At 46.9% G+C, this 12,237-nt stretch overlaps 1 protein-coding gene across 1 annotated transcript in view; it reads left to right on the forward strand.

Annotated features, from left to right (window-relative positions):
• LOC106574332 (collagen alpha-1(VI) chain) overlaps nucleotides 1-12,237 on the forward strand; it is a 54,165-nt gene that overhangs the window by 29,442 nt on the left and 12,486 nt on the right. The window contains 7 exon segments of the mRNA XM_045712917.1: nucleotides 742-804; nucleotides 1,403-1,438; nucleotides 2,123-2,236; nucleotides 2,414-2,476; nucleotides 2,581-2,643; nucleotides 2,756-2,806; nucleotides 2,896-2,931. Coding sequence (XP_045568873.1) covers nucleotides 742-804; nucleotides 1,403-1,438; nucleotides 2,123-2,188 — 165 coding nt within the window. The 3' untranslated portion in view covers nucleotides 2,189-2,236; nucleotides 2,414-2,476; nucleotides 2,581-2,643; nucleotides 2,756-2,806; nucleotides 2,896-2,931.

The following is a 12,237-nucleotide window of genomic DNA, read 5'->3' on the forward strand; positions in this document are numbered from 1 at the left end:
CTCCTGGAATGAATACGCTATTGTCCGGTTGGAATATTATCGCATTTTTATGTTAAAAATACCCTAAAGATTGATTGTAAACAACGTTTGACATGTTTCTACGAACGGTAATGGAACATTTTGACTTTTCGTGTCTCGAATTACGCTCGCGCATTATGCCTTTGGATAGTGATCTGAACGCACAAACAAAACGGAGGTATTTGGACATAAATATGGATTATTTCTAACAAAAAGAACATTTCTTGTGGAAGTAGCAGTCCTGGGAGTGCATTCTGACGAAGATCAGCAAAGGTAAGAGAACATTTATGATACTAATTCTGAGTTTAGTTGACCCCAGAACTTGGCGGGTGTCTGTATAGCTTGCTTTGATGGCGAGCTATATACTCAGAATATTGAAAAATGTGCTTTCTCCGTAAAGCTATTTTAAACTCTGACACAGCGGTTGCATCAAGGAGTAGTGTATCTATAATTCTTTAAATAATTTTTATGTATTTTGTCAACGTTTATGATGAGTATTTTTGTAAATTGATGTGCTCATTCACCGGACGTTTTGGTGGGAATACATTTTCTGAACATCACGCACCAATGTAAAATGCTGTTTTTGGATATAAATATGAACTTTATTGAACAAAACATACATGTATTGTGTAACATGATGTCCTAGGAGTGTCATCTGATTCCGCTAGCGGAACGCCTGTCCTCAACAGGTTTTAAGTGTCTATTTTACCTTCCTGTCCACAGGGAGAGATGGGAACACCTGGGGAGCTAGGGGTTTCTGGAGTGTCTGGAGCCAACGGAGCCAAGGTAATCAATCAATTTATCGATTTATCAACTAATCAAATCAATCAATTAATCAATCAATAATTTCATCATTCAATCATCCATCCATCTATCACACAGGAGAGCTTTTCTGTGTGGCTGTATTGTTTCATCTGTGTCTGTAAAATAAGGGTGACCGAGGAGACGAAGTAAAAACAACACCACCTCAATAACTCTATCGTCAATAAGTTGCAGATTCTGATAACTGCCAGTTGTGATAAATGCCCAAATGTATAGGTGTATTTTTTTATAGTTGAATGGAAAAATTATGTCGTAACGAATAACGATTGGACAATGACATTTGAACATCTTGGCCATGTTCTGTTATAATCTCCACCCGGCACAGCCAGAAGATGACTGGCCACCCCTCATAGCCTGGTTCCTCTCTAGGTTTCTTCCTCAGTTTTGGCCTTTCTAGGGAGTTTTTCCTAGCCACCATGCTTCTACACCTGCATTGCTTGCTGTTTGGGGTTTTAGGCTGGGTTTCTGTACAGCACTTTGAGATATCAGCTGATGTAAGAAGGGCGATATAAATAAATTTGATTTGACGTCAGGCACCTGTCCACCTTTCTGTGTTTTACAGGGGGACTTTGGACCGTTTGGAGTGCCAGGCACAGAGGTGTGGAACTCAGCTAGTTCTAGAATCAATGCAACACCAGAACCAGGACGAACACTGTCCACATAATCTGACACAGGAAGACACATATCTTACTAGATCACTGAACATCAGGGTGCCCCAACTAGTGGGCCAAATTTGGCCCGGCGGTGGTTTTATTTGACCCCCCAAGTTTTCTAAAAAATAAGTGACATCTTTTTATTTTTTATTGTTGGACACCAGGAAATCAGCTCCAAGGGAATTTAAGAAATCTGTTCCCAAGTATTCACACGCATAATAGAGAAACATGTGATTGAATACAAATGTAAGCAAAGCTTCTTGCGGTCAATTTGCAGTCCATTTGTCACTATGCTCCGAACACCCGACAATCTGCTCAAGAAGTCTAGTTGAAGATCCTTGCTCTACATTGACTAAATGGCTGAATTAAATAGTTGTATCACTGTCAAAGAAAACACAATAGTATATAATTAATCAAAAAAGTTGGTTTAGCTTTTGTAAACACTTTATTTGATGTTTACATTATGGTAAAATGGCCTTGTTGACCGATGGGAAGTTGCTGTTTAGCTGAACATTGCTGTTCACATCCAAGCTGGTGACCTCTCTCTCTCTCTCTCTCTCTCTCTCTCTCTCTCTCTCTCTCTGTCTCGCTCTCGCTCTCCATCCCTCTTCCTATTTGTCTCTCTTAAGGGTGTAGGGGGAGAGAGGGGACAGAGGTGCTACAGGAATAAGAGGTGGTCAAGGGGAGACGGGTGACCCAGGCTCTGCTGGAGCACAGGTCAGGCTGGAGACGTGGGTTCACAGGTGAGTGTCCCTCTGTCCTCTATTACTCTGTGTGATCACGTGTTCTTTCTTATATGGTTCCACCAACACCTTCTCGGGGAACAGGCTAGCTCGCTCATGGGCTATTGCTAAATACAGGTCGATGTTTTACCTCCAGTCATTGTCCCACCCCCTCTCTTCATTTCTTCCCCCTGAAAGGGTCTGAGTGGAGTGTCTGGGCTCAATGGGTACAGAGGAGAGCCAGGTTCTCATGGACCTGCGGTACGATGGCCAGTCATTTAATGATTTCAATGATGACACAGCTATACCACGTGGTAACACATGCAAACTACAATACATGTTTTGACCAGGGTCTCTCCCCCCAGGGTGTTAAGGGCCCCAGGGGGCCTCCAGGAGCACCGGGAGATACAGGGCCCATTGGGAAAAGGGTGAGTGACTTCTGGGATATGGGAGAACAGAACGTTTGTATTGAAGAGGTAATCTGATTTATCATGAGGCTAATATTCTGAATACACAATATTATCTTGATTCTCTCTTCAGGGTGATGATGGAACACAGGGAGAAGGCCAACCTGGATATCCAGGGTTTCAGGTCTGTTTTTCTTCAGCAGTGAATTTCTGAACAATAAGTAGGCATTCATGTTTTTATTCCTATTTCAGATTTTTCATTTCTTCTTACAGGGATAACCTGGTCTGAGAGGACCTGCAGGTTTAAAGGTCTGTCTGTCTGTCTGTCTGTCTGTCTGTCTGTCTGTCTGTCTGTCTGTCTGTCTGTCTGTCTGTCTGTCTGTCTGTCTGTCTGTCTGTCTGTCTGTCTGTCTGTCTGTCTGTCTGTCTGTCTGTCTGTCTGTCTGTCTGTCTGTCTGTCTGTCTGTCTGTCTGTCTGTCTGTCTGTCTGTCTGTCTGTCTGTCTGTCTGTCTGTCTGTCTGTCTGTCTGTCTGTCTGTCTGTCTGTCTGTCTGTCTGTCTGTCTGTCTGTCTGTCTGTCTGTCTGTCTGTCTGTCTGTCTGTCTGTCTGTCTGTCTGTCTGTCTGTCTGTCTGTCTGTCTGTCTGTCTGTCTGTCTGTCTGTCTGTCTGTCTGTCTGTCTGTCTGTCTGTCTGTCTGTCTGTCTGTCTGTCTGTCTGTCTGTCTGTCTGTCTGTCTGTCTGTCTGTCTGTCTGTCTGTCTGTCTGTCTGTCTGTCTGTCTGTCTGTCTGTCTGTCTGTCTGTCTGTCTGTCTGTCTGTCTGTCTGTCTGTCTGTCTGTCTGTCTGTTCGTCTGTCTGTCTGTTCTGTCTGTCTGTCTGTCTGTCTGTCTGTCTGTCTGTCTGTCTGTCTGTCTGTCTGTCTGTCTGTCTGTCTGTCTGTCTGTCTCGTCTGTCTGTCTGTCTGTCTGTCTGTCTGTCTGTCTGTCTGTCTGTCTGTCTGTCTGTCTGTCTGTCTGTCTGTCTGTCTGTCTGTCTGTCTGTCTGTCTGTCTGTTCTGTCTGTCTGTCTGTCTGTCTGTCTGTCTGTCTGTCTGTCTGTCTGTCTGTCTGTCTGTCTGTCTGTCTGTCTGTCTGTCTGTCTGTCTGTCTGTCTGTCTGTCTGTCTGTCTGTCTGTCTGTCCGTCTGTCTGTCTGTCTGTCTGTCTGTCTGTCTGTCTGTCTGTCTGTCTGTCTGTCTGTCTGTCTGTCTGTCTGTCTGTCTGTCTGTCTGTTCGTCTGTCTGTCTGTCTGTCTGTCTGTCTGTCTGTCTGTCTGTCTGTCTGTCTGTCTGTCTGTCTGTCTGTCTGTCTGTCTGTCTGTCTGTCTGTCTGTCTGTCTGTCTGTCTGTCTGTCTGTCTGTCTGTCTGTCTGTCTGTCTGTCTGTCTGTCTGTCTGTCTGTCTGTCTGTCTGTCTGTCTGTCTGTCTGTCTGTCTGTCTGTCTGTCTGTCGTCTGTCTGTCTGTCTGTCTGTCTGTCTGTCTGTCTGTCTGTCTGTCTGTCTGTCTGTCTGTCTGTCTGTCTGTCTGTCTGTCTGTCTGTCTGTCTGTCTGTCTGTCTGTCTGTCTGTCTGTCTGTCTGTCTGTCTGTCTGTCTGTCTGTCTGTCTGTCTGTCTTATTTAGTCTGTCTGGAACCAAATTATTTTCCAATCCTTTCGTTCTGAACAGAAACACTATTTTTTTTGTTCCATTCCACTGTTACGTCCAGAAAAATAAAGATATGAACCGGTTTAGTTTAGTAGATTACTTTGTCAATCAGTGTGGATAGAGCATGCAAACTAGTTGTTTACATGCATGGTGGACAGGCAACTGTAGCCTATGGCGACTGAAATTTTGCAGGTGGCGAGAGAAGGTTGAGGAGGAGGTTTGAAGCGCTGGGCATCTTGTTATGACGTGTTATCTGAATTAGGTCCACAGAATTATACCTAGGAAGAGGAGCTTCTATGGAGGAACTTTGAATGTCCTTTGAGCTAACAAGCTTGTGTGTGCAGAGCAGCAGCAGAATTAAAAACACGTTTCCTTTTTGTAGTAACCATATCCAATGTAAAACGTGATAACTAGGCCTATAGAATTCTTAACTAGTACTGTAAAAGTTAATTATTCTCCAGCTAATTAAATCTCTCTCCCTATCTTCTGAATCATGCTTGTAACGTCAGTACAGTATCTTATGGTAGCATCAGTACAGTAGCCTATGGTAACGTCAGTACAGTATCCTATGGTAACGTCAATACAGTAGCCTAGGGTAGCATTAGTACAGTAGCCTAGGGTAGCATCAGTACAGTAGCCTAGGGTAGCATCAGTACAGTAGCCTAGGGTAGCGTCTGTACAGTAGCCTATGGTAACGTCAGTACAGAAGCCTATGCTTTGGAGGAGGGAGGAGCTACAGTAACCTATGCTTTGGAGGGGGGAAGGGCTACAGTAGCCTATGCTTTGGAGGGGGAGGGGCTACAGTAACCTATGCTTTGGAGGGGGAGGGGCTACAGTATCCTATTCTTTGGAGGGGGAGGGGCTACAGTAGCCTAAACACACACACACACTGGTAAAGATTTTGCAGGTAGACACTGGAAGAAGTTTCTGAGTGACAGAGGGAGGACTTTGCATTTGTGGGACTAGAAAAAAATGCCTGGAATGTAAAATAACGTTATAAACTTGTTCCCATGCTTTTAAAATAACAATTCTGTTCTGGAACAGTATTGATCACTTTCACTCCTGGTTCAGTTTCTGTTCCTTGAAAATGTTTTCGGTTCTATTCCCTGAACTGGTTCCAACTCCTTGTCTGGACCAATAAACTTGGATTGCACCACTAGCCATTGACATCCAAACAACACCTTGGCTTTTATCAACAGCCAGACCAGTATAAGTGTCTTTGAGGAAGCAGTGACTCTGGCATATGTATAAAGTGAAACATCTCTCCAATTACTCGAGCTGTGTTAAACTTTTTAGTCAAAGTTTCAAAGAGCAGGCATGGCGCTTGTCGTGGAAATTTCAGCACTGAGAGAGACTTGGACAATTATTCAAACAATCATTTTTATTCAACATCGATTAATTATTGCAATAATGAAACCGTCGACCGCACACCCTAAGTTGTGTTGCCGAGAGCTTAACTTTTACAGAAATGCAGAGTTGTATATATAGTAGACCTAAAAATGCTGTCATGGATGGCTCCACCCTTCCCATTCAGACTAAGGGCCATCCTAAGCCACTCTGGGTTCATCTCCTGGTCATCTGCCTCTGGTGTTGTTTTAACCCCACCTTGTCTCAGTTTCCCAGATGCCAGGATACTTAGGAATACTGAGGCCTTTGTTCTGCTCCTCCAGGCTATCTCTATCCCGGCTAAACACACACCATATATTGTCTATGGAATGCAGGCTCAATCAGACCGGAGACATATGTCTCATATGCACCACTAATCATAGAATGGAATGTGGCTGTTTTGTTTCTTATCACCGAGACATCAATCAATTATCAGCTCAAACTATCTCTAGTAAAACCATAAGCCCAGATTAGCTGCAGGGTGCTAGAGTGGAGACCATAAAACACAGCATTAGCAGGACAGAAATATCTTACTGTTTGTTAAGTAAATAATTGTTAACCTGTCTGGGAACGTGGGACGCCACCCTAGTCAACAGCCAGTGGAATCGTGTCGCGCGAAATACAAATACCTCATAAATGCTATAACTTCAATTTCTCAAACATATGACTATTTTACACCATTTTATAGATGCACCTCTCCTGAATCGAACCACGTTGTCCGATTTCAAAAAGGCTTTACAGCAAAAGCAAAACATTAGATTATGTTAGGAGAGTACCCTGCCAAAAATAATCACACTGCCATTTTCAAAGCAACTAGCATGCATCACAAATACCCAAAACACAGCTAAATGCAGCACTAACCTTTGACAATCTTCATCAGATGACACTCCTAGGACATCATGTTACACAATACATGCATTTTTTTGTTCGATAAAGTTCATATTTATATATAAAAACAGCATTTTACATCGGCGCGTGACGTTCAGAAAATATTTTCCCTCAAATGCTTGCGGTGAATCAGCGCTACAATATACAAAATTACTATTCGAAAACATTGTTAAAATTGAATATTGTCATTCAAAGAATTATAGATTAACATCTCGTGAATGCAACCGCATTGCCAGATTTAAAAATAACTTTACTGGGAAATCACACTTTGCAATAAACGAGGTGCTATGCTCAGAAAAATAGGCTAGGCGATACAGGTTAGCGCCATCTTGGAACCATCTAAAATCAAATATACTATTGTAAATATTCCCTTACCTTTGATTATCTTCATCAGAAGGCACTTCCAGAAATCCCAGGTCCACAACAAATGTAGTTTTGTTCGAAAAAGTTAATCATTTATGTCCCAATAGCTCCTTCATGTTAGCGCGTTCCGAAGGCTACTCATAATGCACTGAAGCGCACGGGACTTGTCGTCACGAATGTGCAAAAAATATATATTTACGTTCGTTCAAACATGTCAAACGTTGTATAACATAAATCTTTAGGGCCTTTTTCAATCAGAGCTTCAATAATATTCAAGGCGGACGATTGCATTGTCTTACTAAACGTTTCGGAATGAAAGGGTACCCACGGGCGCCCGCGTCATAGTAGTAATGGCCCTCCCCCTATGACCAACTTTCCAGGCCTCTCGTTCGGTCAGTTTTTACCGGAGAAGACTCAAACCACTTTGTAAAGACTGTTGACATCTAGTGGAAGCCTTAGGAAGTGCTAAATGAATCCTAACTCACGGTGGGTTTCATAGGCAAAGTGTTGAAAGTGATTCCACAAATCAGATTTCCAGTTCCTGCATGGAATCTTCTCAGGTTTTGGCCTGCCATATGAGTTCTGTTATACTCACAGATACCATTCAAACAGTTTTAGAAACTTTAGAGTGTTTTCTATCCAAATCTACTAATTATATGCATATTCTAGTTACTGGGCAGGAGTAGTAACCAGATTAAATCGGGTACGTTTTTTTATCCGGCCGTGCAAATACTGCCCCCTAGCCCCAACAGGTTAAATATCCAACCAATAAGGTAAATGCGTTAAGTTTTTCTCAGGCTCATTTGTCCATGCCCATTTCATTATGAAGCAAAGGGAACTTCAGCCTTCACAGCAGCCCATTAAACTCAAGAAACTGTCTGATACTCGATGGTCCTGCCAGTACTACTCGCTGTGAGCAGTGCAAAAAACCCTCCCAGCCATCATTGCAAACTTAAGACATTAAGTCGCAGCCAAATTCACGCAGATCGACTGACGCGCGCAGTCATTACTCACACTCATTGATGCTGAATTCATCCTCCACCTTATCCTGTTTGAGGATCTGTTCTGCACAGCAAAGTTCATGTCTGACACTCTACAGACCCCTGATCTTTTGCACGAGACTGCCACTGACCTCGCACACTCCGTCATCATGAGCATAAAAGAAAAGCACACGGAGGACTCTTGGAGAGCCATATGGAGCAAGGCAGAGGCCCTGTGCGCAAAAGTCGATCTCACCGTTCAACCGCCGCCGCCCCCACAAGAGAAGAGACAATCCCAACATCCTCGCCATCTACAGGACTTTATAGTTGAAGCTCCAATTCAAACCGAACATCCATCCATGTCCTCTCCGGATTAACTCCGAACGTCCACGTTCTACCCTGTCATTGACCGACTGGTGAATGAAATGACCCAATGCTTTTCCACAGAAGCTGGTACAGTCCTCATGGGAATGTCAGCCCTCAACCACAAGCATGCCAGATTCCTTCAAAAGGAGAGCCTTGTGCCCATGGCACAGCACTATTGAATCAGAGAGGACAATCAGAAAAACAGTTAGCAGCACACTGGCGATCCTGTCCATGCTTAAAACTTACAAAGACTCCTTCGTGGATATCTATAAACTAGTACGCATATCGGTCACACTGCCATTAACCTCCACTTCATGTGAGCTCAGTTTTTCCTGCATGCGGCGTGTAAAAACCTACATGAGAAACAAAATGGCAAAACCTCAACTCAGCAACCTTGCCTGCCTGTCCATACACGCAGAAAGAACCAAGGCCCTGTATGTCCAGAAGATTATAGACTAACTTGCACTAAACCACAACAGACATACCGTCCTTCTATAAAACAACACTTGGTGAGTAACTGAAAGGCCTTTTAATTGACAGAGTGCGCCTGTCTGGTGGTGGGAATATGATTAAATCGTGCTGATCTGGATGGAACAAGAAGATACATGCATATTGTCGGCCAGTAGGCCGACAAGTATTTTTGCAATTTAAACATAATCGCTAAGATTGTGATGATAGCCAGCTCATTTTACACCATGTGTGCACAGTTGACAGGCATAGGGTCAATGCACTTCTTGTTGTGGCTGCACTTTGGATATTATTAGTATCATTTCTGACGTTGTGATAGCCATTTCATCCGAAACATTATTACCAATACACAGTTGTCTGATTATGCATATAGAATAAATGCAGTTCTTGTTGTTGTCGCATTTTGGATGTATTGTGTTGTTATTGTCACGACAGTGACGGATGGTGGCGCCCCTCCTCGGCCGGGCGGAGCTCGGCGGTCGTCGTCGCCGGCCTACTAGCTACCATCGATCCCTTTTTGTTTCACTTTCGTTTGGTTAGGTCTAGGTAGGCACGCACCTGTTTTGGGTTAGTCATTAGTAAGGGGGGGTTATTTAGGTTAGCGTAGGATGTATGTGGTTGTACGTGATTGTGTTGCTTGTCCGGGTTTTTTGTGTTCGAAAAGAACGTGTACTGAGTTTTTTCCTTCTGCCAGTGGTTTATTTTATTTGTGTACACCACCGCAGAATCTTTCAGGGCTGCGCCCCTTTACTTTGTCGACCACGTACAGTGCTTCCAATAAAGAAGTGTGGTCACGAACTCTCTCTGTCTCCTGCGCCTGACTCTACCTCTCCTGTTGTTCCTCGAGCCAGCCCGTGACAGAAATCACGTACCTCACCTTAATGGAGTCAGCAGGAGCTTCAGCGCCAGCCATGTCCATGGAGGAAACTGTAGACCAACACTCCACCCTGCTCCACCGGCTGGGGAACGCCATGGATCAGGTGTTGGCGCGCCTGGAGAGCTGGGACCGACGCGCTCTCGGCCCCCTGAACGCGGCAGGCCAACAGCCTGCGCCCCCACCAGCACCCACAGCACCCAGTACCAGTGGGGTGAAACTCGCTCCACCCAGGGAGTACGATGGAACGGCCGCTGGGTGTAAGGGCTTCTTACTCCAGTTGGAGTTATACCTGGCGACCGTTCGTCCCTCTCCCTCGGGGGAGGAGAGCGTCAGCGTCCTCGTCTCCTGCCTCACGGGTAAGGCCCTGGAATGGGCAAACGCCGTGTGGGACAGTCCGGACTCAGCCAGGGACAACTACCCAGAGTTCACCCGCCGCTTTCGGGCAGTATTCGATCATCCCCCGGAGGGGAGAGCGGCGGGTGAGCGGCTGTTTCACCTGAGGCAGGAGACGAGGAGCGCGCAGGATTTCGCTCTCGAGTTCCGGACCCTGGCCGCGGGAGCAGGGTGGAATGAGAGGGCCCTTATAGATCACTACCGTTGTAGTTTGAGGGAGGATGTCCGCCGGGAATTAGCCTGTCGGGACACGACCCACACACTGGACCAACTGGTGGATCTGTCCATCCGACTGGACAATCTGCTGGCCGCCCGCGGACGTCCGACCCGGGCCCTGCTCATTCCACCCTCCAGCCCTCCTGCTCCCACGCCTATGGAGATAGGGGGGCAGCAGCCAGGAAGACTGGAGGGGAGGTCGCTCCTGCACCTCATGTGGTCGCAGAGGGACACTGTGGACCGGTGCTGGGGAGACTCCCCTAGGAGTCCAGAAGGCAGGCAGAGCGCTCCTTTGACACCTCAGGTGAGTCAGCACCAGCCTCACCCAGACCCCCCTGTCCGTCACATGTATGTGTCAGTGTCCTTTCCTGGTTTCTCCCCTCACTCCCGGTTTAAGGCGCTAGTCGATTCAGGCGCAGCAGGGAATTTTATGGACCGTGGGGTCGCGGCTAAGTTAGGGATTCCCCTGGTCCAGTTGGACCAACCCTTCCCCGTGCACGCCCTAGACAGTCGACCACTAGAGTCAGGGCTGGTCAGGGAGGTCACTGTGCCTCTGGTTATGGTAATGCGGGGGGGTCATGAGGAGCGGATTAGTCTTTTCCTCATCGATTCCCCAGCATTTCCAGTGGTTCTAGGGATTCCCTGGCTAGCCACTCACAACCCTAAGATTTCGTGGGGACAGAGGGCTCTTAAGGGGTGGTCAAATGAGTGCTCGGGCAGGTGCATAGGAGTTTCCATCGGTGTGACTACGGTGGAGAGTCCAGACCAAGTCTCCACCGTGCACATTCCCTCAGAGTATGCAGATTTGGCTATCGCCTTCAGTAAAATGAAGGCGACCCAATTACCACCTCATCGACGAGGAGACTGTGCGATAAACCTCCAGGTGGGCGCTGCCCTTCCTCGTAGTCACGTTTATCCCCTGTCTCAGGAGGAAACAGCGGCTATGGAGACATACGTCACTGAGTCCTTGAGGCAGGGATACATTCGGCCATCTCACTCACCCGTCTCCTCGAGCTTCTTTTTCGTGGAGAAGAAGGAGGGAGGTCTGCGCCCGTGCATTGACTATAGAGGTCTAAATGCCATCACAGTGGGTTTCAGTTACCCACTACCTCTCATCGCCTCGGCGATGGAGTCATTTCACGGGGCGCGCTTCTTCACGAAATTGGATCTCAGGAGCGCATATAATCTGGTGCGTATCCGAGGAGGGGACGAGTGGAAAACGGCATTTAGTACCACATCTGGCCATTATGGGTACCTCGTCATGCCGTATGGGTTAAAGAATGCTCCCGCAGTCTTTCAATCCTTTGTGGACGAGATTCTCCGGGACCTGCTCGGTCAGGGTGTAGTGGTGTACATCGATGACATTCTGGTCTACTCCGCTACACGCGCCGAGCCTGTGTCTCTGGTGCGTCAAGTGCTTGGGCGACTGGTGGAGCATGACCTATACGTCAAGGCTGAGAAATGTGAGTTTTCCAAACCAGCCGTCTCTTTCTTGGGGTATCGCATTTCCTCATCAGGGGTAGTGATGGAATGTGACCGCGTCTCAGCCGTGCGTAATTTGCCGACTCCCACCACGGTGAAGGAGGTGCAGCGGTTTTTGGGATTTGCCAATTACTACCGGAGGTTTATCCGGGGCTTTGGGCAGGTGGCGGCTCCCATTACCTCACTGTTGAAGGGGGGCCCGGTGCGGTTGCAGTGGTCCGCGGAGGCGGACAGGGCCTTTAGTCGTCTGAAGGTTTTGTTCACCGACGCTCCGGTGCTGGCGCACCCGGACCCCTCTTTGCCCTTCATAGTGGAGGTGGACGCGTCCGAGGCTGGGGTAGGAGCCGTGCTGTCCCAGCGCTCGGGCGCCCCCAAAGCTCCGCCCCTGCGCCTTCTTCTCTAGGAAGTTGAGTCCGGCGGAGCGTAACTATGATGTGGGGGACAGGGAGCTGTTGGCTGTGGTCAGAGCCCTGAAGGTGTGGAGACATTGGCTTGAGGGGGCACGTCACCCTTT

The sequence above is a fragment of the Salmo salar genome, chromosome ssa02 (assembly GCF_905237065.1).
Source record: "Salmo salar chromosome ssa02, Ssal_v3.1, whole genome shotgun sequence".
In the NCBI taxonomy this organism is placed as follows: Eukaryota; Metazoa; Chordata; class Actinopteri; order Salmoniformes; family Salmonidae; genus Salmo; species Salmo salar.